Source organism: Neopelma chrysocephalum, unplaced genomic scaffold (genome assembly GCF_003984885.1).
Source record: "Neopelma chrysocephalum unplaced genomic scaffold, ASM398488v2 Primary Assembly neopelma1_23, whole genome shotgun sequence".
Lineage (NCBI taxonomy): Eukaryota > Metazoa > Chordata > Aves > Passeriformes > Pipridae > Neopelma > Neopelma chrysocephalum.
The window spans coordinates 20,648,574-20,669,647 of record NW_020897691.1 but is presented as its reverse complement, the minus strand read 5'-3'; the positions used below and the strand labels follow the sequence as shown (position 1 = coordinate 20,669,647).

The 21,074-nt window shown below is 37.9% G+C and overlaps 1 protein-coding gene across 6 annotated transcripts in view; it reads left to right on the top strand.

Moving 5' to 3' along the window:
* Positions 1 to 21,074, top strand: part of ADGRG6 (adhesion G protein-coupled receptor G6) — a 108,789-nt gene that overhangs the window by 37,491 nt on the left and 50,224 nt on the right. For 5 of the 6 annotated variants that reach the window (XM_027689626.1, XM_027689620.1, XM_027689612.1 and 2 more), the window contains exons 3-6: positions 3,191 to 3,532; positions 8,547 to 9,167; positions 14,261 to 14,329; positions 16,926 to 17,009. In XM_027689626.1, coding sequence (XP_027545427.1) covers positions 3,191 to 3,532; positions 8,547 to 9,167; positions 14,261 to 14,329; positions 16,926 to 17,009 — 1,116 coding nt within the window. The remainder of the gene's footprint in view (positions 1 to 3,190; positions 3,533 to 8,546; positions 9,168 to 14,260; positions 14,330 to 16,925; positions 17,010 to 21,074) is intronic. The other variant, XM_027689635.1, reaches the window with a different exon arrangement.

Below are 21,074 nucleotides of genomic sequence, written 5' to 3'. Positions count from 1 at the left end.
ATTTCACTATCTAAAGAGGTGCTCATTTTGATTTGGGAAAGAATACCGGGGCGAAAAGAGAAAGGCGTTGTATAAATATATTTGTATAAAATATATTTAGAGAGTGAGTTTCCTGTGGTCTACGGTGGTAAAAATTACAGGTCAGCAGATTCTGCTTATGTGGGGTTCCTGACCAGGAATATCATACCTAAATTTGTTCGCATTAAAATCAATAAATATCTTGGGTTGCTTGTGGAAATATTTGTGGTGTGTATTGCAACAAGTATTCAGTCTCCGTAGTTCAGGACTGCTCTGGGCCAATGGGATTGCAAAATATCTGTCAGCTTTGGCTGACAGCCTAAGGTTGCCACAGCAATTTTTCTCTTTAATGAGTAAAATAGGTGATGTTTATAGAAAAATAACTGTCTCATGAGAAGCTGTGCAAAAAGTTCCATTCAAAACCATTCTGTTTATATATAGTTTTGTTGTTTGTTTTCTTTTCTTTTTACTTACTACTGTGGACATTTGCATGAAAACAGGATATTTCTCCTTCAAATTGCAGTCATGGACAGAATAGCTACTATGCCAAAATGGAGCCAACCCACTTCAAAAAAAGTAAACTATTTTGCTTACCAAATCTGTTTCTTCTGTGTATGCAAAGTTTTGAGCACTTATTTTCCTACCTAAATTTAGGGGCTGGGTTTTTTTGCTGTAAAACCAACAAAACTGTATGGATGTAATAAAATGAGAATACATTACTGTGAAAATTAAATTATTAAAAAAAATACCAGAAACAACATTTATGTTTTAATATTTGCAGTGACAGCAGGGATAAAAGTATTTTTTCTTATGTGTGCTGACTTTTTTTTTTTTTTTTAAACAGCCTCAAAACAATGATACATACTCAAGGGAGAGATGAATAGAAAAGATGAGTCCTGTTTTGGCTGTTGATGATCAATAGAATTAATAAAGACAAGGAACATCAGTATTCTTTCTGATGGACAAATTTGACTTTTCCAGTCTCAGGTTGAATGCAATATTCTACTTATAAGGGAACAACACTTTTACTGACAAGTAACATATTTTATCCGGTTCAGCAATGTTTTATAATGCCTTAAAATTACATTGGGTGTCCGAGAACGAATTAGTGTACATTAACACCCATCTTCCTATATGTATTTACATCACTTAACAGCTTAGTCCCTGACTCCAAGTCCATCTGAGTGCTCAGGGAAAGCTCTGAACTACCCATGGCTGTGCCATTTGTTTCTCTGGCAGGAATGAGTAGGAGAGTGAGTGAGGCATGCTGCCAAATCCTCAGGCCCTGTGAGCTCTCATCCTAGGAATAAGGAAGGCAGGAGCTTGAATCAGTGAGCCTTCCAGTGGGAGGCAGATCCAGCCAGAACTCTCTTACAGCTGCTCTGCCCTGTAAAGGCTCACTAGCCCTGGACTAGGAGATGCCTGCAGTGGCTTGTGGCATAGAGCATGCTTTTCCTGTTCCTCCTCCTTTCAATCTAGGGTGGTTCTCTGAAAGCTATACCTATCTGTGCAAAATCTACTTGATGAAGCCATCATCTGTTTGTACAACTGCAGGATTTAGAGTCACCATACTAATAAGTAAATATTCCCTCTCTGGTTAATAAATGGGACACCAGGGCTGCAGTGCAGGTTAGCATAGTCCTCTAACTCTAAAGATTTGCAGAGAAATTCAGCGTGGATAGGCTTCTGTTTATACTACACAGATCAAGTTTTCCAATGCCAGGAGCGCTACTTCTTCCCAAAGCTACCTGCAAATATTTCAGACAATCCTTTTTTTTCTCATTTGAACAAAGAACAATCCCACTGAGCTTTTCTAATGTAACCAGCCTGCATTTGGCTCTGAGAGCCCAAATAATGAACAGTCTCTTTGCCTCTTTGTGGTCATATGATTTGTGTTTTGCAAACAAAAGTTATAAAAAGTGTAACAATTCTACCTGTGGATGTAAACTGCTTTTTTTGGCATGTCGCTTTACAGGGTCAGGGTCCATTTGCTTAGGCCAGACAGCATTTAAATGGGACTGAAAAATATCAGGCCCCAGGTAGTGGTAAGAAACATCAAGGGCTCTTTGGAGAAGTAAGTTGCATTTATTGCTATTTTATAGGTGCTCCATATGTAGTTTGCACTTGACAAACTTTTTTAGTTTGGGCAGCTAATAATGCATATTCACACTGTCCTATTTTTTGCGTACTTGTAGTACTTGACTCAGAATTGTGGCTTGATGGAATATTAGCAAAGTAATTCAGCATAAATGTGCTGATACTTTCTTAGGTTATCTGTTGGTGATATTCAGTTCCCACCTAGTTTATTCAGTGATGCTTTGGCAAATTGTTGCAGATTTTAGTGGCAGGAAGTTTATGGTAATTATATAATATATTATGCTAAGTAAATACATGATAAATGAGCAAATGTAAACAAAACAAGAAATGCAACCCTGGGGACTAACTGAACTTGCAATTCTCGTGGATGAGCACAGCAGGTGAGCAAAGGAGTATGAGGAATACAATAAGAATTTCTTAAAGCCTGACTGCCACAAATATGTCAATGGAGCTGAGTCAGCATGGGAAGAACACAGTAATTTGCTGTTGATTCAAAAGCCAGTAGCTCACTGCTACTCTTCTGGGTGATGTGGAACGCATTAACTGGAAATGCAGATGATTAACCTTCAGGAACTGCCACTTCTGCTGCTCTTCAACCCATCTCTTGTGCTGCTCCTTTCCGGGGAAACTTCTCTGGAAACAGTGGCATGGCATAGAGCTGCTGGGATAGCCACCAGTCAGCATCAGACCAGCAGTCAAAAAATGTAAATTATACCAGTCATCTTTCTTAAAGTAGCAGTTTCAGAATTTGCCTTTCTGAATTCAAAAAGACTGCATTCGCTTTGCCTCTATCAGGCCAATATTAATGGCAAATATATATCATGTGCACAAATTAATGTTTAGCAGTATAGTTTATATTTCTTTGTTGTAAGATTTCTTATATAAAATACTCTTTTCCTGTACTATTCCTCCAGCATTTTGCCCACTAGAAACAAGGCCTTTTCCTGGCTTTCTTTCTCCCACCTCTGTTTATGTGTTTCTATATAGAAATACATTTACTTATTGTGTTGATGATTACTTGCCTTTTAAGTTACTTTTCTGCCTGACCTCCAACCTTCTCTGTTTTTATTGTCAGCTCATGGATGCTACGACTGTAGGATCGTGCTGACTGACCCCTCTGGAGTTTTCACTTCCCCGTGCTTCCCCAGTGACTATCCCAACAGCCAAGCGTGCAAGTGGATCATCCGAGCACCTCATGGATTTATCATACAGCTAACATTTATTGATTTTGACATTGAAGAAGCTCCAGGCTGCATTTATGATTCACTGACATTAGACAATGGAGAAAGCCCAATGAACCTTTGTGGCATCACTGCCAAAGGATTATCCTATAACTCTACCGGGAATGAAATGATTGTGTCATTTAAAAGTGACTTCAGTATCCAAAAGAAAGGTTTTAATGCCAGTTATGTACGAAGTAAGTAAAACCAAAGCATTTCATCCCTTTATAGATGTTAGAAGGAAATGTTCTATAAGGATTAGAATGACACTTCCCAAAGGAATCAAGTCCTCCATGAGAAGGGAAAGGATGGCGGGACTGCAGGATACAGGCTACATGGTTCTCTTGTATGTTTTTTTTAACTAATTTATTTTTCTTTGAATCAAAATTATTTTATTCTGACACATGACAGGAAATGTGTTAGAAAAACTTTTCACATGCAAAGATTTTAGGCCTAACAGTTCCTGCCTCTACCAGTTTATCCTGGCAGATTTGAAAGCAGGATGCATGTATTTCAGGTCAGCATACCTGCAGAGGACATAGAATCGTAAAGACAGCGTGACAGGGAACTTAGCTGAGACAGAAACAACACCAGCCCAGACCTCTGGCCCAGTGAAATGACCAGTGGTAGGGAGGAGTTTGTGCAGAAAGTAGAACTTCTCAGAGTTCGTCCAGTCTCTGGAACGAACTTCCAGGAATGAACTGACGTTGCAAAATGGCTACCTTTTGTTCCAGTTCCTTGATGTTTCTTTCCCTTCCTTAGACACATAACAGTGGTTTTAAAGGTTTTAAAAAGCCTAAAACTGCAAAAAACAAGACACTCTTGCTTTTTCTCCTAGAAGGGTACAAATAGCTTCTGGTTGGTGTTTGTTTTTTTATTTAAAGCATTAATTAGAAGTTGCATGACGTTAAATGGAGGACATTAGGATGGTCACTGACAGGCCTCGTATGCAGCTCACTGTGCATTCTACTTCTTCAGTTTCCAGTCGCATTCTCTCAGTAGACTTTCTTTTTGTAGAAGTTGCACACCTTAAACTGAACACCAGTATTGCATTGAGCATTTACATTATTGTAGCACACTTATGTTCTGCTGGTTGGCTGGCTGCCTTAAAAACACAGAGCAGGGAGGCTTGGCAGTTCTCTCTTCAATCACAAGCACATCTTCCTTTATTTAAATTTTAAAAATATTTATTACATGTCATATATTTTAAAATAATTAAGATAGTAACTCCCAGGAATGACAAGACAAAAGTAGGCCTGATTATGACAACAAAATTTGTGTGCAGTTCTTAAAATTAAAAAGGTAACATCACAGAGGAGCTGACAATATCTCTTTCTACTGAGGTCCTTTCATGCTGACAAAATGAATGTAGTAATAATTCTAGGAGCACTGGTTTTCTTCTGAAAGTGGAAGCAAATTTCTGAAAGGTTTCTCTATTTGAAAATAGCAACTCTTGCTGTGTTGTAAGAAGTTGTAAAATCAAGTGGATCATAAAAATTATTTGCAGTCAGATTATTCAAATGATTTATTTCTTTATTCCTCTTTAATATTTTAATGTTTAAGTATCACTGTAAGGGTAAGATGACTTACAATTGGAATTTAAAGATGCAATGTTGCCCTCAGCTGTGTTTAGTGAGGAAGAGAGGAAAGGTCCACAGACATAGTCAGAGAGCCCTTTGTGTATATATACCTACAAGTAATGTATTTTTATGAAAGCAAAAATATTACCTCCATGCCATGTTGGATAGTGCCTTCTGTTCATGGATAGCACCATTAAATAGTCTTGGAAATCCTTTTGTTTTGAAAAAGAAGACTATTCCCCAGTGTGAATAAAAGTATCGGAGACCTTCACCAGTGATTGTATTTTAATGTTTCATATATATTGGTTCAGAAGGTCTGTATTAAGGCTTTTTGTTAAGCATCTAGACTGAGGCCAATGAATTTGGCTTCATTACTCCAAATGTGTAACTTTCACCTGACATCTTGATTTTGACCGTGGATGCTGGGAGAGGTGGCCACGTGCTTCTAGGGCAAATTAAAACTGTATTCTGCTTATTGCCCACAGTTATGCAATTATGTTAGTTTCAGAGGGTTGTTACAGACAAAGATCATAGTGACATTTAACCTGGAAATGAATACAGAAAATGGGCTTGGTAAAGGTATTACAAGGTACCACTTTCTTTTCAAGTTATAAAAGCACGTGGACAATAGACATCAGCGCGCACACACATTGAAATTACAACTCATCCTCATGGCAGATGTCAGTGAGTTTTGGGAGGGAAGTAGATTGCGAATAGAACAGCTTTTCTGTGACAGCTCAGTTTTATGTAAGAACAAAGAAGTTTCAAAATGAGTTTTGCAAAGTGTGTTCTGTTATCCGTAGCAAGTTGGCTGCTCACACAAATATTGATTTTCTGGTTGTGACCTAGTGCAACACACCAACAGCAGATGGATGGGCCATATCCTTAGCTTCAGTAAACAAATGCAGCTTTGGCAGTCTTAGGGAAATTAATGTCTATTTATACCAGCTGCAGAGCTGGCATGGTAAATAATTCTCTAGTAATAGTTAACTGCATAAGTAATAGCTCCACTAGTCAGTAAAAGTCACTCGGTTGCCAAAAGGGGAGGACAGAGAGCCAAGAGATGTCTGTTAGTACAGAAATGCTTGAGACAATGTCAAATTAGCATACAATTGAGTAGTACTGCAGTAGCTCAGATTAAAAGCACAATTCACTGAGGCAGTAACAAGACACTCTCAAACAGGCACTTGGTAAGTAGACTTCTGTAGGCCTCATTGAAGTTTGACACATTTCTTCCAGCATTAGTGACAGGGCAGATGAAGGCACCAGTCAAGCACTGAGCCATGCTGAAAAGCCCATCAGCTGACAGGAAAGCAGTTTTCCCTGCAAGGGATGGTAAAATGCAGTCTAGGGACTCCTGGCTTGCTTATGCATAAAGGGGTGTATGAGATGTGAGATAGTGGGATGCAAGTAAAGTTTTTTGTACATTCTTCATGAGAAAATCGCAATATGTCAGAAAAGCCCATGTCCATTGTAATCCAGTTATCTTCCTAAGAGAAACAATTTAACATCATTCTGAATGTAGTATAAACACTTGGATAAATATTCCAAGAATATATGTATATTCTTCCTCAAAGAATAAGCAGTTTCTCCAGTACTAACATCTGACATTCGTCAGTGTGATGACTGAGTGTGCAACAGCAATCAGGAAAGACATCTGCACGGGATTCTGTTTTCTTCGTGGGGACAAAATACTTCTCAGTTTTGCACTTTCATATAGCTAAGTTGAGGAGCTTTCTTCAGTATGGGATCCTCTCTGTTTATTTCTCTTTCTATACTGTTTAAATTTGACCAGGTGGTCCACAACTTTTCTGACCACCCTAACACAGGCTGGATAGTGCTCATATGAATAAGCTTTCTTCTTTTCCAAGTCTTGAATCCTTATACTTCTGGAACACTTTCCATGTTACGTAGAGGAGCTTACAGTATAATTACCCCACTAAAAAAATGCTCCTGTTTTCAATGGAGAGTTGAACACATTTTCTATCTATAAAATTGTTACAACATACTTTTTCCCTTGGGAAGAAAAATAAATCTATGAAGTAAATCCAGAAACTATAAAAGCCCAGTATTTTTCTCTCTTCCCTCCCGTTCTGCAGTTGGTAGGTTGGCGGATAGTGAGCAATGCTTTACGTTCTTTTAGTATGTAATATATTGGTCAAATTATGTCCTTGTGTATATCCAAATATGGTAGTTTAGAGCTCAGTCTTTGCAAGCAGCTGTGTCTTGGTTGGCAAAAGGAACTCGCAGTACCACAAACAACACAGAATCCTTATACCCCATATATCTGCATCTTCTCCCAAGTATGATGTGACAGTCACCCTTCCCTACTGTCTCACCCTCTCATATTAAGGAGTTTTTTATTTCATTCTGAGAAGACAAAAGTTGTAGTAATGAGTGTAAGAGTTGTGACATCACTGAAAAATCCCAGAGGAGGCTAGGAGTTAGCTACTGTGGCAGTTCTCCTTCAGGTGCAGCAAGAAACAGTTTCACTTCCAGCATATTTGCTGTGAAAATGTGTAAGAGGTAGCAGACATTTGCTGGGGATATGATCTGACAAAGAACTGCGGAACCAGAAGTAAACCAGGAGCTGCTGCAGTCTGATCTTGACTGCCTGTGCATGTCTGATAGCCAGAAACTTAAAGCTGTGGAGAAATTTGCTGGAAGAATTTTGCTGCCATAAATGTGCCAATAAAACTGCGCATATTGACATTTTATTTTGAAAACTAATGTTCTCCAAAACAGAGTGAGCAGAATTGTCATTAATGTACTCATGGAGAAAAAGCATATGTCATGGGATACCTCTTCTCACATTTGGTGACTGCCATTTTGTCCATGAAAGTGAGAATACTTAATAACAATTAGAAAGAGCAATTTTGCCCATATGTACCTTTACAGCGGTACATAATTTACAGGAGGACTAGACATTTCTAGATACTTGTGCAAAATCCAAAACTGCTGACCCAACTGTTAGCAAATAGTGAGCAGCTTGGATATAAATATTCATAAACACACGATTGCAGTATTCAACCAGAAAGCTGCTGGGGACAAAATAAGAAGATGCCTAATGCTTTGCAGAAAGCCATTAGCTGAATTCAGGAACAAAAGGCTTCAGTTTGCCAAGGAATGTAATGGCAGCTTTCTTCTATTGCGATAATTAAAAGAAGCAAGGCCTGAACTTCACTGGTGTAATATAGTCATGCAGACAAGTAATCAAAATAATATATCTTAAAAGCAAGTCATACTGTGTTTTTCAGATAACTGGTTTACTCCATTGCCTAGTGCATCCTTAGTCAATGAATGAGTAGTAATTTTTATAAAGTGAGCTGAGGCAGAATTGGAAGTTAGTAAGTAATATGTCCTAATATTGCTCTTAATGCAACATAGGGGGTTGTTAGCTGTTACACAGCATTTTCTGTGCCATTGAAAGGATCTTTGCATATTTTCAGCAGAGTGCACTCCTAAGTCTAATTCCCCTTGGTGTGTGCTATTGATATATTACAGTGATAAATACCACCTAATGAATGTTTGATTTAATGAATCTTACTTTAAACCCCGCTGCCAGTCTGCCTATATTTCTGTATGATGAAATTTTTTTTTTGTTGATTTACTCATCTGCTCTTGTTTCTAGTCGCTGTGTCTCTGAGGAATCAGAAAGTCATCATTCCCCAGGTTCCCGACATTGATGCTGTATCTGTGGCAGAGACTGTCTCAGTGCCAGATCTTAGCCAGTTTACACTATGCTTTGAAGCAACCAAAGGCAACAGTGATGACAACGATGACTGGAAGGTTTTCTCCTACACTAATGCATTGTCGACAGAATTCTTCAGCTTCGGAAAGACCACAAAAGGCCATTTTCTGTCCATCTCAGGCACACACTGCATCCTTGAGAATGCATTGCCCCGAAATGCAGAGTTTTTCACGGGAACCTTTCAACAGCTCTGTGTTGTATGGGACAGCTTCTCAGGGACTATAGGTATATATGCCAAAAACACCTATCATATAGTGTATTGTCCAAGTATCTTTGGCAAAGTTATCCCTGGAAATGGGAGGCTGGTGCTGGGCTCTAACAGCAATGAAATGAGCTCTCTAAATGGAGACATTTACAACTTCCGCCTCTGGAATTTCACCATGAATGCACAAACACTGGCCAACCTCAGCTGCGATGTGAAAGGAAACATTGTAGACTGGGAAAATGAATTCTGGAGCATTCCAACTTCAGCACTGAAAGCAGAACACAATTTGAGTTGTGGTGAGTATGCCTTGCCAAGACTTTTTTGCTTATTTTCCCCCCACACTTCTGCATTGTGCTGAACATATCATATACCAAGATGGAAAAAGATGAGAGTGTTCCTGTGAAAGTAAAATAGCTATGTCTTACCTTTCTTAGACTTTAGCTCAACTCTTACCATACACAGAGGCTTTGAAAGGGTATAGAGTTGATTCCTGAAAGGAAAAGAACAAGTCCCCTAAGTATATTGAGTTGCTGCTTGAAATGATCTGCAGATCAAAGTTTTTCCCAAACACTGCTTATTGGCTCATACAAAAGGGGGATAACTGCAACTACCTGCTAGCCCCAAGTAAAATTACAGTGGTCTCTGGAGAAAAAAAAATAAAGTATGTTAACTGACTAATTTCTAAATATTTTTGTACCTGCCCTTTCACCCTTTCAGCCAGGGGAGCACTTGGTAGCCTTCTGCTGAGTGTACAAAGCCAGCAAAATCAGTGACAAAATGACAATTCATATGAGATAGGAAAGTGGGAGAAAATATTAAATTAGAGGAGGCAGACAGGAAGGAAGAGTTTTAGATCAAAATCATCAGATTTTGTCTTCCTGATAATATATTATCAGTCCTTCTTTTAATTGGTAATTACTGAAGGTCTTTTTTCCTGTAGATTACTCTAGAAGATAAATTTCAATACATTGTCCAATCTGTACTCATTTCATGGCTCAGACACTTGATTCTCATAAGTGTCCAGATGTATTTTTTGTATATGTCTATATTTTTACAGCTGGTTGGCGGTTTTCTACTGGAATGAAAAAAATTCAAAGCTGGAAACTCTTTGTCACTTTGGAAGAATAATAATAAAGACCAATAAGTAATAAATAATTTAATTATAATAATTTTTAAAGAATGTTTTGCTTAATAGCTTTGGAAATATTTAGATAATTATAGAATGCATAGTGGAAAATCTGAACCATGGCCAGGAACAACCTATACACATACATATGATGCTTGTAAAATCAGCTGCTATCAAACTCCATGTCCACAGAGTTTGAGCTCTCCAATAATAATGAATACATGTTGACAAAAACAAAAGCAAAAAAATCAAAGTAAACGGTTACAGATATTGCTTCTTTCTAAACCACATGGAGTCTCTCCACATCTTATGTCCTCTCCAATTTTGCGTTCTTGCTCCTCTGACACCTTATTACTTACTGGTTTAAACACAGTTTAAGTAGTGTCAATATAAACATCTCCTGACAGAGCATCTGTCAGCACTAAGAGAGTCATTAGTTTAGAACAGAAGCTGGCACCATTAAGACATGCTAGTTTCTGTATCTAATAGTTCATAAGGGATTAAGGTGGCTAAAAAAGCTATCTTGCTTGCTTTATTTTACTCAAATCAAAGTGTGAGACACAATCACAGCTAGACCCACTGAGACAGATCTCAGCGTGCCTCTGCTAAAAAAGGTTAAGCAACACTTCTATAAAACCACAAGCAACTGGATACTTTCACCTTTCTACCAGAACAAAGAAAAGACTGATCTGACTATGGTTGATAAAGGTGTTCTGGACAAGAAAGTTGTTTCTATTTCATCAGTATGAACTGATGTCATAGCGAATAACTTCCCAAAAAATCTTACTCTTCTTACACTATTATACCGTGATGACTACCATAACACTTTTACCAAACAACCTACTAAGACCTCTGTAAAAGCTGCAGTCTCATTTAATTTTCACTGAAGTAGGGGTCTTGTTCTTCTTTCTGTTAAAGACTGTACAATCCTGTAACACAAATGTAATATCACAGCTGTGGTCATAGAAACAGTAGGCTTACTTTCATTGCAGAGCTTTATTCCTTGGGATATCAGTGTCCAGCAGAGCACTGTTTTAGAAAAAGTATATTAATGTTCCTACTTTAGGCCTATTTTAGGAGTCTATACAAGTCACTTAAAATGTATCTACATATAAGCATTGTTATTTCCTCTAAATCAGCCTGAAAAAACTAACTCATTAGTCAGTGTTTTTCTTTCTTAGAAGTTAAATCACCCTCTGTGATAAAGGCTTTCCTGAGCCAGAGTATTTCCTAAAAGAAAATACTGCATGCAATACCATTTCAAAGATGGTTACTAATCCCAGAGATTAAATTGTTAGAATTTTCTTCCCTTCTTCTCCTTGAGTAAAAGCCTTCTTTGTAAAACCATCCTTCAACAGGAGAGTTGATGAGTCAGACTATCAACCATGAATAAACCACTAACAGCAATGGAAGGATTTATGCAGAAAAGAGGTTTTCATACAGCTCCGATAATGCTTCACCAGGAAGCAGCATGTAACTTTAAAAAAAAAGCAAGCCAAGCATTTAGCCATGATCTCAATGTATCTGTGCCTGAACAGTGCTTATGTTTATCAAGGGGTATTATTTTCAGGGTTTTTCAGACAAAGCTTTTACAGGTAAGTTTGTGGAGCTTGAAATAACTGGCACATTGTTTCAGATAATCTTTTCCTAGTTTTACCTTTTACTAGTTTATTCCCTAGACTAATGTTTTCACAGCTGTGCAGTCATGGTAGGGCGCTTGTGTAGGACTTGACAGAATTCTGTTTTTATTGCCATACCTTTGCACAGATTGCATTAAAGCTATACATACACAGCCTGGGTATCTGGACTAATTTTAAAACAAGTAGCCTAGGTAATGATAGCACTTTATTGCTACTGAACAGTGGTTCAGAGTTCAGTGCAGGCAAATTGAGGAACATTTAAACAACTTCTGGTTCTGATTTTGAAGTCTGAATTGGCTACACCTGTAGCAGGATATGATCTATTCAGTTTAAGGATAATGTGGCAGCATGTCTCTCCATGCCTGCAATTGCATTTGTTTTATATGCATTTTATATAAGTCCTTCATTCCCAAAGGCCAAAGGAATTCTTAATTTCATTGTCAGATTTAACTCATTGTGGGGTGTTTCTGCCTTAGGCAGCTGGACAATTTTTCAGGCAGAGCTAATTGCCCTCAGTACTGTTTATGAACAGTGGAACCAAAAAGGCTATTCCACAGGTCAGTGCATCTCATACTGGAGAAGATGCCTCAGTGAAGTCAGAAGTTTTTTTTGCTGTAGGAGTGCTTGTTCCTCTCCACTGACTATGAAGAAAGTCTATTATGACAAGCAGATACGGATGTCTGAGTCTTAGACATTTGGAGTGAGATGTATCACACAATTGCCTGTAATACAAGTCCATGGGGTCATAATTCCTGTTGGCAAACCTGCTTCAGAGTGGGCTTCTGTCTCCATGGGTCCACAGATCCTGCCAGGAAACTGCTCTAGCATGGGCTTCCTGTGGGGTCACAGCCTCCTTCAGGAATCCACCTGCTCCAGCGTGGGGTCCTCCATGGTCTGCAGGTGGATATCTGTTCCACCGTGGACCTCCATGGGCTGCAGGGAGACAGCCTGCCTCACCATGGGCTGCACCATGGGCTGTAGGGGAATCTCTGCTCCAGCACTTGGAGTACCTCCTCCCGCTCCTTTTTAACTGACCTTGGTGTCTGCAGGGTTTTGCTCTCACGTATTCTCTCTCTTGGCTGCATTGCTGTTGTCCTGTAACTTTCCCCCTTCTTAAAATCTGTTATCGCAGAGGCACTGCTACGGTTGCTGATGGACTCGGCCTTGGCCGGTAGCAGGTCCATTTTTGGAGCTGAGTGGCATTGTCTCCATTGGACATAGGGGAAGCTTCTCACAGAACCACTCTTGTAGCCCCACTGCTGCCAAACCCTTGCCGTGCAAACTCAATACAACAGTCTTCTGACTTAAATGTTTTGTAAAGTTGGATTGGATTTTTTTTAGTTTCACCAAATAAAATCACAGTCTTGTTTTAAATACTCAAGAAAATATGAATGCCTGCAGATTTTCCAACTCTCAGGTCATCATTCCATGATACAGAACAGGGATTAAACTTAGAGTAGGTTTTGATATTGACTGTTTAATATTAGCATATTTATTTTTTGGGGAAAAAGAAAGCTCATGGAGGATGAGCTTAGAACATCCTTTCTGGAGTTCATGAGAAGTATACCAAGGGAGTGAATTTACCTCTATCTCTTAATCTGTTAAAAAAAATTGCTGAACTTTAATGCTTGTTGAGGATCATGTTCTTAATTCTGCCTTCTATTTGTCGGCAATACATGTAGCGGTATCTGCGGCATCATATGATGTCTGTGTCAAGGGTCCATGCTTCATTTGTTCTTGCATCACAGGAAATATTTTCTTAGCTATCTTTACAAGCTGCTGGATGGTGGCTGTTGAATTTTATGGAAGGAGACCACCTCATTGAGTTGATATGACTCTGAAGTGGTAAAGCAAAAGCCAAAAGGGCAGCACTCTTAGTAGGTTCACATTTTGCCAGTGCTCTATGGTCCCATTATTTTCAACACAATGTGCAAAGGCAGCTCTGTCTGCAGCTGAACTTCTGGGATACACAAAGTGCAACTAATTCAGTTGCACCATTTCTTTTTCTGTAGCCATTCTTACGTGCCCTGTTTTTGCCTCCAGATCATCGAAGTGTATGCTTGTTGTTATGAATAATTCTGTAACATTATCTGTTTATAAATCATGCATACCAGAATATTAATCACACCCACGCCCTGGGCAGAGAAACAAGTTTAATTACCTTTTATCTGGTTGGTGTCTGTCACAGGCAGATTACTCAGAATTGTGTGGTGGGTAACCTGTGCTACAGTAGCAAAGTGCAGTTGCTCCTCCAAGGCAGGGGTTATTACTCACAAAGATTGCATAAATCCTATGGCCATACTGAACCTGTGCTTAAACTCATTTCACACAGTACATGCAAGCTGCATTCCTTTACTGTGATGTTATTTAGTGAAAGCTAAGAAAACCATGGGAGGATACACGAGTGAGTGTAATTTGCAAGTCAGCAGGGTTTTCAAGGATCCCGCAGGGGAAACAGAAAATGAAAACACATTAAGTCTTATAGGCAAATGGCAGTGTCAGTTTTGCCACTGAGAGAAATTAGGAAAGGGACTGCACTGAATGATATAATATATTTTCAGACATGACAGCTTTATGCCCAGTAGTCAACCTTTTCTAAATTATTCGCTTTCTTCTTTTAAAGGCTCATATCTAATTCCCTCTTCTTCAATTGAACCAACCAGTTGTGCAAACCTAGGAAGCCTTTGCCAAGGTAAGAAGCCCAGGTCCTTTTCACAGTTTCATCTTTGGGAAATCCTGAGGTTTTTTATTCCATTTCTTGTTTATTATTGTTTCTAAAAGGGCGAGTGGCAATAAAAAATAGCAAGGAAAGGAATTCTTTGGTCTCATCAAGTGTGTGGGTGTCCTGTATGTACAATATGTGGAAAAAATGTGATCGCTCCCTTGATAATACATTTTGCCAATAGTCTCCATTATATCAAAACTGCATTAATTGACTGCTTTCATTTCTTTCTACCCCTCTTTTCCTCCTGCACATTTTGACAGTAAAATATTAACCAGTATAAGAAGTGCATACATCTGTAAATAAAAAATGAGCAGATGGAATTAAAGGAACTGGCTCTTATTCAGAGTTTTTTCAATAAGCTATTTTGAGACTAGATACATTGAGATTAGCAGGTAAAAAAAAAATCAACATTAAACTGCAAAATCCAGTGACTATTAGTTAATGCAACACATGCTACAGCACTTAGTGAGGGTTTAATAGTGAAAAAATCACCACATATAAGAATTCATTAGATGTCTTTAAAGGTCAGCTCAGTTGAATGCAAGGAATGGGTGCACCCTGAAGATTTCCATGTCATGTGAATCAGTGGACATGCAAGGATGGTTAATTCGTTCTGTTCTCCTTAGATGCTGAAGTTCCATAAAACGTGCTTTACATGAACAACATCAATGCATTTCCACAACACCTTCATGAACACAAACCTGATAACGTGTTGGCCTTTTATGTTAGACTTTAATCACATCAGCAACTGCACCAAAAACGTCTAGCTGTGTAACCCTTTTCTGGACAAATGGTGGAAGAAGGAGACAGGAGAGAATAAAATGTAAGAGGGGAAGAGGAAGTCTGAGAACTCTTTCAAAACCAATATTACAAGTAAATCAGATTAGGTCAAATATAAAAGGGAAAATGTACTCTTCCTGGAAAGCCAGTAAGGGATCTGTGTCAGACTTCAGTTTACTTTTCCCAGATTTTCCTGAGGTAAATTTGGTTCAGGTTCTTGGAGCATAGTGCACTGATCTCCACAGAGAAAGTGAAATGCTGGTTATGTTCATAATCAGATTCAAACAGTAATTTTCAGGCATTATATTCACAAAGCACAGTGCGATGTAAATACTACCACTCAAATACCTTGGTAAATGAGGCATCCACAATTATTCAGTATTAGTCTTTTTATATGTAAAGGGTAATACAGCCATCATATAAATAACTTTGTATATTCTCTTGGAAGAACTCTGAGTGTTTTCCTACATCTAAGTGGCACAGTATGAAAAGAAGAGACTGTCATTACGTCCACCAATATGGCTGCAGAAATGGGCACACTTCCATCAAAACAAACCTGCTTTTCTAAAAGCCTTATCCTTTTTTCCAGCTTTATTAACTTGTCTAGTAGAAGATATTGCCTTTCAGACTTGCCTCTCTTAACTTCTTAGGCCATCATATATTCAATAAAGACTGAGTATTTTCACAAAGGTAATACTCTTTGCTTCTCTAAAAAGTGTTTGGTAAAGTGTCCCTTGTGTTCAATTCATCACTTTGGAATAAGATGCCATATCAGATTTACCCCGTTCAGCGCCATCATCATTATTGTAATAATCATGGAAATCATAAAAAGATGTCCATCTATTTCTGTTGACACTGCAGATTTTCTCTAAATTGAGAGGCAAGTTTGGATTCCTTTTTTGTTTGTTTGTTGTATGCTGTGCAATAACACCAGGCAAAAAGTTTGTGGATGCCAGATCAGCTACAGTCTGATGAAAGCTGTTTTCTCCGTTATGCTTAGTAAATATTTTCATTCATTAAAAGATGCCTGCTTTGACAGCATTGACTGCAAGATACAATCTATTAGAAGCCTTATAACTTGTTTCTCAGACAATATAGTTCTGAGGTTTCATGAGAGAAGAGCTTTTTTTATATTACAGGATGTCACTTTATATGCTCGCTTTCCCAGTTATAACCTGTTTGCTCCAGTGTGCAACTTCTTCTCTTTCCCTAATTACCCTGTTGGTATCAGTGGGAACAGTACAGCTGAGCTCCTACGTCAAGCTTTCAAAATATATATTCCTGTTCACCTATTCCAAGACTGATTTCAGTTCTCTTTATTATTTGGAGCTCGGAGGAGTTAATTAGATGGATGGAGTTAATTAGATGGATGTTTTAGTTTCTCATTTGTTTGTCGTATTCAGTCTTTGAGTAGGGACAATGATTCTTTTCACAGGCAATAAGTGCATCTTCAAACTTATTTTCTGGTCTTTGCACAGCTGTTTCGATCTAAAGTTCTCAGAAGAGGATTCTGAGTTTATGAAAGCAGTACAGGACTGATCTTGCAAACTTTACACTGGCAAAACTCCCAGTGAAGTCAATGCAAGTGAAGATTGCAGGACTGGGGCCTCAGTTCATATCTATTCATCACTTTGTGCAGAAAAAATAATATGTTTATTTAACATTTATGGCATTGTGTGTAGACGATTTCATTTTACATGGTCATGCATTGTTCCCATTTTGTCTTACCTTATTAACATTCATATTTCATTCAAGTTCACCTCTTTCTCATCTTTATTACCAGCTACTGTAAATGCTACTACTCCTACACCACCCACTGTCACCACTAACATGCCTGATACTAATAGAAACGATAAGCCAAACAATGGTAAGAAATCCTGTGTTACATTTTTCCTTGTACTATGTGTAAAGCAAATTTGTTGTATTTTAAGGTGTGTTTTTCTGACTATCATAATGTCAGGGGTCACGTCTCAGTTCTGATCTCATTTATGCTGAAATAAATCAGGACTAACTTCACTGGACCATGTCAGAATGGTGCAGATGAGAACAGAACCAAACTCAGTGTTTATTTGTATCATGTTTACCTGGCTCTTCTATGAAAGGGGTTAACTTTGTGTCACCCGTTGTATTTACCCATGCAAGGAACTAAGGAAGGGAGAGGGATTTTTGAAAAGGGTCCGAAAAGAACTGTACTATTGAAATGTTTCAAGGCTGCAGATTGTGTGGCTCCCACTTGTGCAGCCAGGGTGGTAGTATGCTTGGATTGTCTGTTCCTCACTAGTCAGGCACAGGAGCCAAGTGGAACCATTCCTATGGAGCAAAGCCACTTCCACTGAGTCAACAGGAATCTTTCCACTGACTTCAAGAAGAGCTGGATCAGACTTTACTAGGGAAAATGTTGACAGTATCAGATATCATTTACTTTTCATTTAGAAAGATTAAGGGAAAAAATAAGGTAGTAAATGAGCTTATTATTAGCACAGGATTAAAGCCAGGATTTCTTTTGAGGTTTTCTCAAATTCTATGATATCACTGTCTCCTAAAGACTGAGCATCATTTTGTGAGGTGCTGCTAAAATATTTATTCATTTGTTAAAGATGGTTGTTAAATGTTATTAACAACACAGAGATAGATTTCTGCAATTTTCATCTGAGGCTTAAAGATTTATTTTTTTTAAAGATTTATTTTTTCAGTTTGCTCCACAGAAATAAATTAGGATCTGGGTGTTTTTCGTCATTTGGTTTTTAACTTGTTTGGTTTGGGGTTTTTTTTCCCCAATGCATCAGTTGTTACTGTAGGATTTAAAACTCTTGGAGTATTTTTTCTTTTGGCAGATCATTTATTCTACATTGGCAATCAGGCAGTGCAGTACACAATGTGAAAGAATTTATCTGAATCCAGACTCTTTGGATTTAGTAAACTGTAAAAGTGAGAAGAAAATATTGAAAATTTCTTTCAAGTTGTGTTTGTGTCCTTTTTGTGGATCCACTCACTCTGTGTTCACCATGAGCAGTTACTCTGATTTTTTTAATGACAGAAGGAATCAAATCTTATTAATGTTAATATGAATAAAAATTGGACAATTAAGTCCTTTCTGTGGCTTTGAAACACCCAAGACAAAGTAGAAAGACTAAGAAAATAAGCAAATTCACTTATGGTAGAAGCAAATTAAACTTTCACTCAGCTAACTGGCAGCGTTCTCCACTCTTGGTAAGTTGATTTTTAAATGAAGAGCAGACAGCCAGGGACATACACATTACATATATTTTCTTTAATCCATTAACTATGTGGCTTACTGCACACAGACTTGCAGGAATTCAGACTTGCTGCTACACTTATCTTCAGAATGAAGAGAAATTCACCTGAATTCTCCCATTCACAACCACAGTGGCAGCAGGAGTCTAAGATGGAAGGGGTCAAAATTATAGAAATTATCTCAACCCTAATTATTTGGCCAGTGAAAGAAAGGCCTCTGCATTTCAGTAAAAACTCAGCAGATGAGAACCCAAAGAGAAAAAATCCATACAGCTTGTTTCTTCCAACTATGTCTTGCTCAGCTTCTTCTGAGACCCACAGTGAAACCTTGGCTCCTTTTACAGAAAAAATCAACCTAGACGATACTGTGATGAAACAGTTGCCAAATGAAAATATTTTAAATTATTCTAGAAGTGCACTTAATGGCACTTCTTATGCAGTAGATGCAGTTACAGAGCCTTCTGTGAATGCAGCAGTTCCTCTTCTTCACAGCAGAAGTCCTAATGCAGAGGTAGCATGGACTTTGGCAAATGGACTAGGTCACTCTGACTCTGGGCCAGCATTCTGCTCTCCTGTTAGCAGCAGCAACAGCAGCAGCAGCACTGCTTACAAACACAAAAAAGAAACTGTATAGATTTCATCCTCCAACAGCAACACAACCAATTTCATGTGTGTCTTGGAGCCTGTGAACTGGTGGAATGAGACTGTATTTCATCATCACGTCACCTCTGACATTCAAGAAGACAGACACCGTTCTCCTTCTGGCTTTTCTATATCATCTACACAGGAGAAATCACCATTGCAGAAAATTTTCACATTGAAATGATAGAAAGCAATGCTGATAGGAAAACTTTTTCTATGTTACCAGCAAACAGTGCATTTCAGTTAAGAAAATCTACATACATTACGGCACATCACTCAGGAGACATTACAAATTTAATCCGTAAAGACTCCATGTGCAAACCCAACATACACAAAATTTATGTCTGACATCCAACTGACAAATTCAGTCCTAGGACCCAGTAGAGGGTTGTTATCAAACTGTTTTAGGACAAAACTCCATTGAAAATCAAGTGGACAGTCTGAGATACTCTCTATGGTCAGTAGAACAAGAAATCATTGACAATAATGAAGACATAAGGAATTTTGCTGTTTTGACACCAACAAACATATTGAGATTTTCTGAATGGGATTCAGGAGAGGTGTATGGATCCTTCAGCAAGGACAGAGAAGGAATGTCTTCTCTGAATATTGTTACTACTCATGACTTGGATTTTGAAAATGCTGGTTATGGGCATTCTGCAAATCGCTCTTCTATTTTGGAGTCATCCAGAACTGCAGTAATGAATGATGCGATACCTCTACCATTTTCATATAGTAGAGTTGTTATTCAGCACAAAGAGACCATTTTGACAGGCACTCTGACAACAGGTACTGCAGCAGCCATCCATCACTCTCTCATGCAGTTCCAAACACCAGTTTCTTCTGTAACATACCATCAGTCATCAGTTTTGGCACATGTTCATTCCTTGGCCAATTTACCATCTGGGACAAGCCAAAACAGCACCGCTTACCCATCACTGAATCAACTTACTAGCTCTGCTGCAGTCCTTTTGTTTTGTTTATATATCTCCTTCACTGATCCTCGCTACTTGTGTTGACCTGAGGTCACCTACAGTATGTCAAGCTATTAAGTTAGATGTAGAAGAAAACCCACATCATCTTATCTATTAGATATTCAGTTTGTAGAATGAACATAGAAGTAGCTGTCTTTCATCCTTTAGATGTATGTCAATTTAGCATATGAAGATGTTTTGGAATAATAATTTAATTGCAGTAGAAGGGAATTTGTAACATCTTAGTGATAGAACATGTCATTAATGTGATTTGTAGTATTTGTGTACTTCTCTAAACCAGCTCTCATGACACTGTGAGAATAATATATTGGTTGCCATGTATTTTATATAATTTTATGCCATTTAAATGTTTGGGATTGTATGAATGTTTTTTACTTACATGTTTTTTAAGATTTTAATTTCAAAAATCAAAGATTTTTTTAAAAAGGAATATTTAGATAATTTGCCTAATGAATTTAAAAAAAATACTGGTATTTCATTGATCTTTATATTTTTGTAGTTGATGGTGGGTGTGGGGAGAATTGATATTCATGCTATTTTTTCCTCTTTTATTTTCAAATTATCTTTGACTACTTTTTATCAATTTTGTACCCATTTTTTTTTTCAGTCAACATTTTGAGATGGGATTTCCACAGTTTAATGTGGAGAGTGAGAAATAATTTTTAGTTTTTACTATCAGCCACTGCGGTCTCCTGACAGTGTTTTAAAATATAGATTAGTTCTTTGTTCTTGTTCTTTTTTTCACCTCATTGAAACCATGTTTGGGTCACTAACTGGTGGAGATCTCGAAGCTATTGACTTTTTTGTACTTACTATGTTTGATTTTAAAAATACTTTGCATATTCCTATATTAAGGTGGTTTTGTCCATATGTATAATTATCTGAATAAGGTTATGATTATACATATGTGAATTCATTATATATGAATCTGTGAGAATATATAAAATGAACACTTTCTGTATGTGTGTATCTGTATAGCACACATACATTATAGATATAAAATTGTATATGTGTATATACAAAGATATATACATATAAAT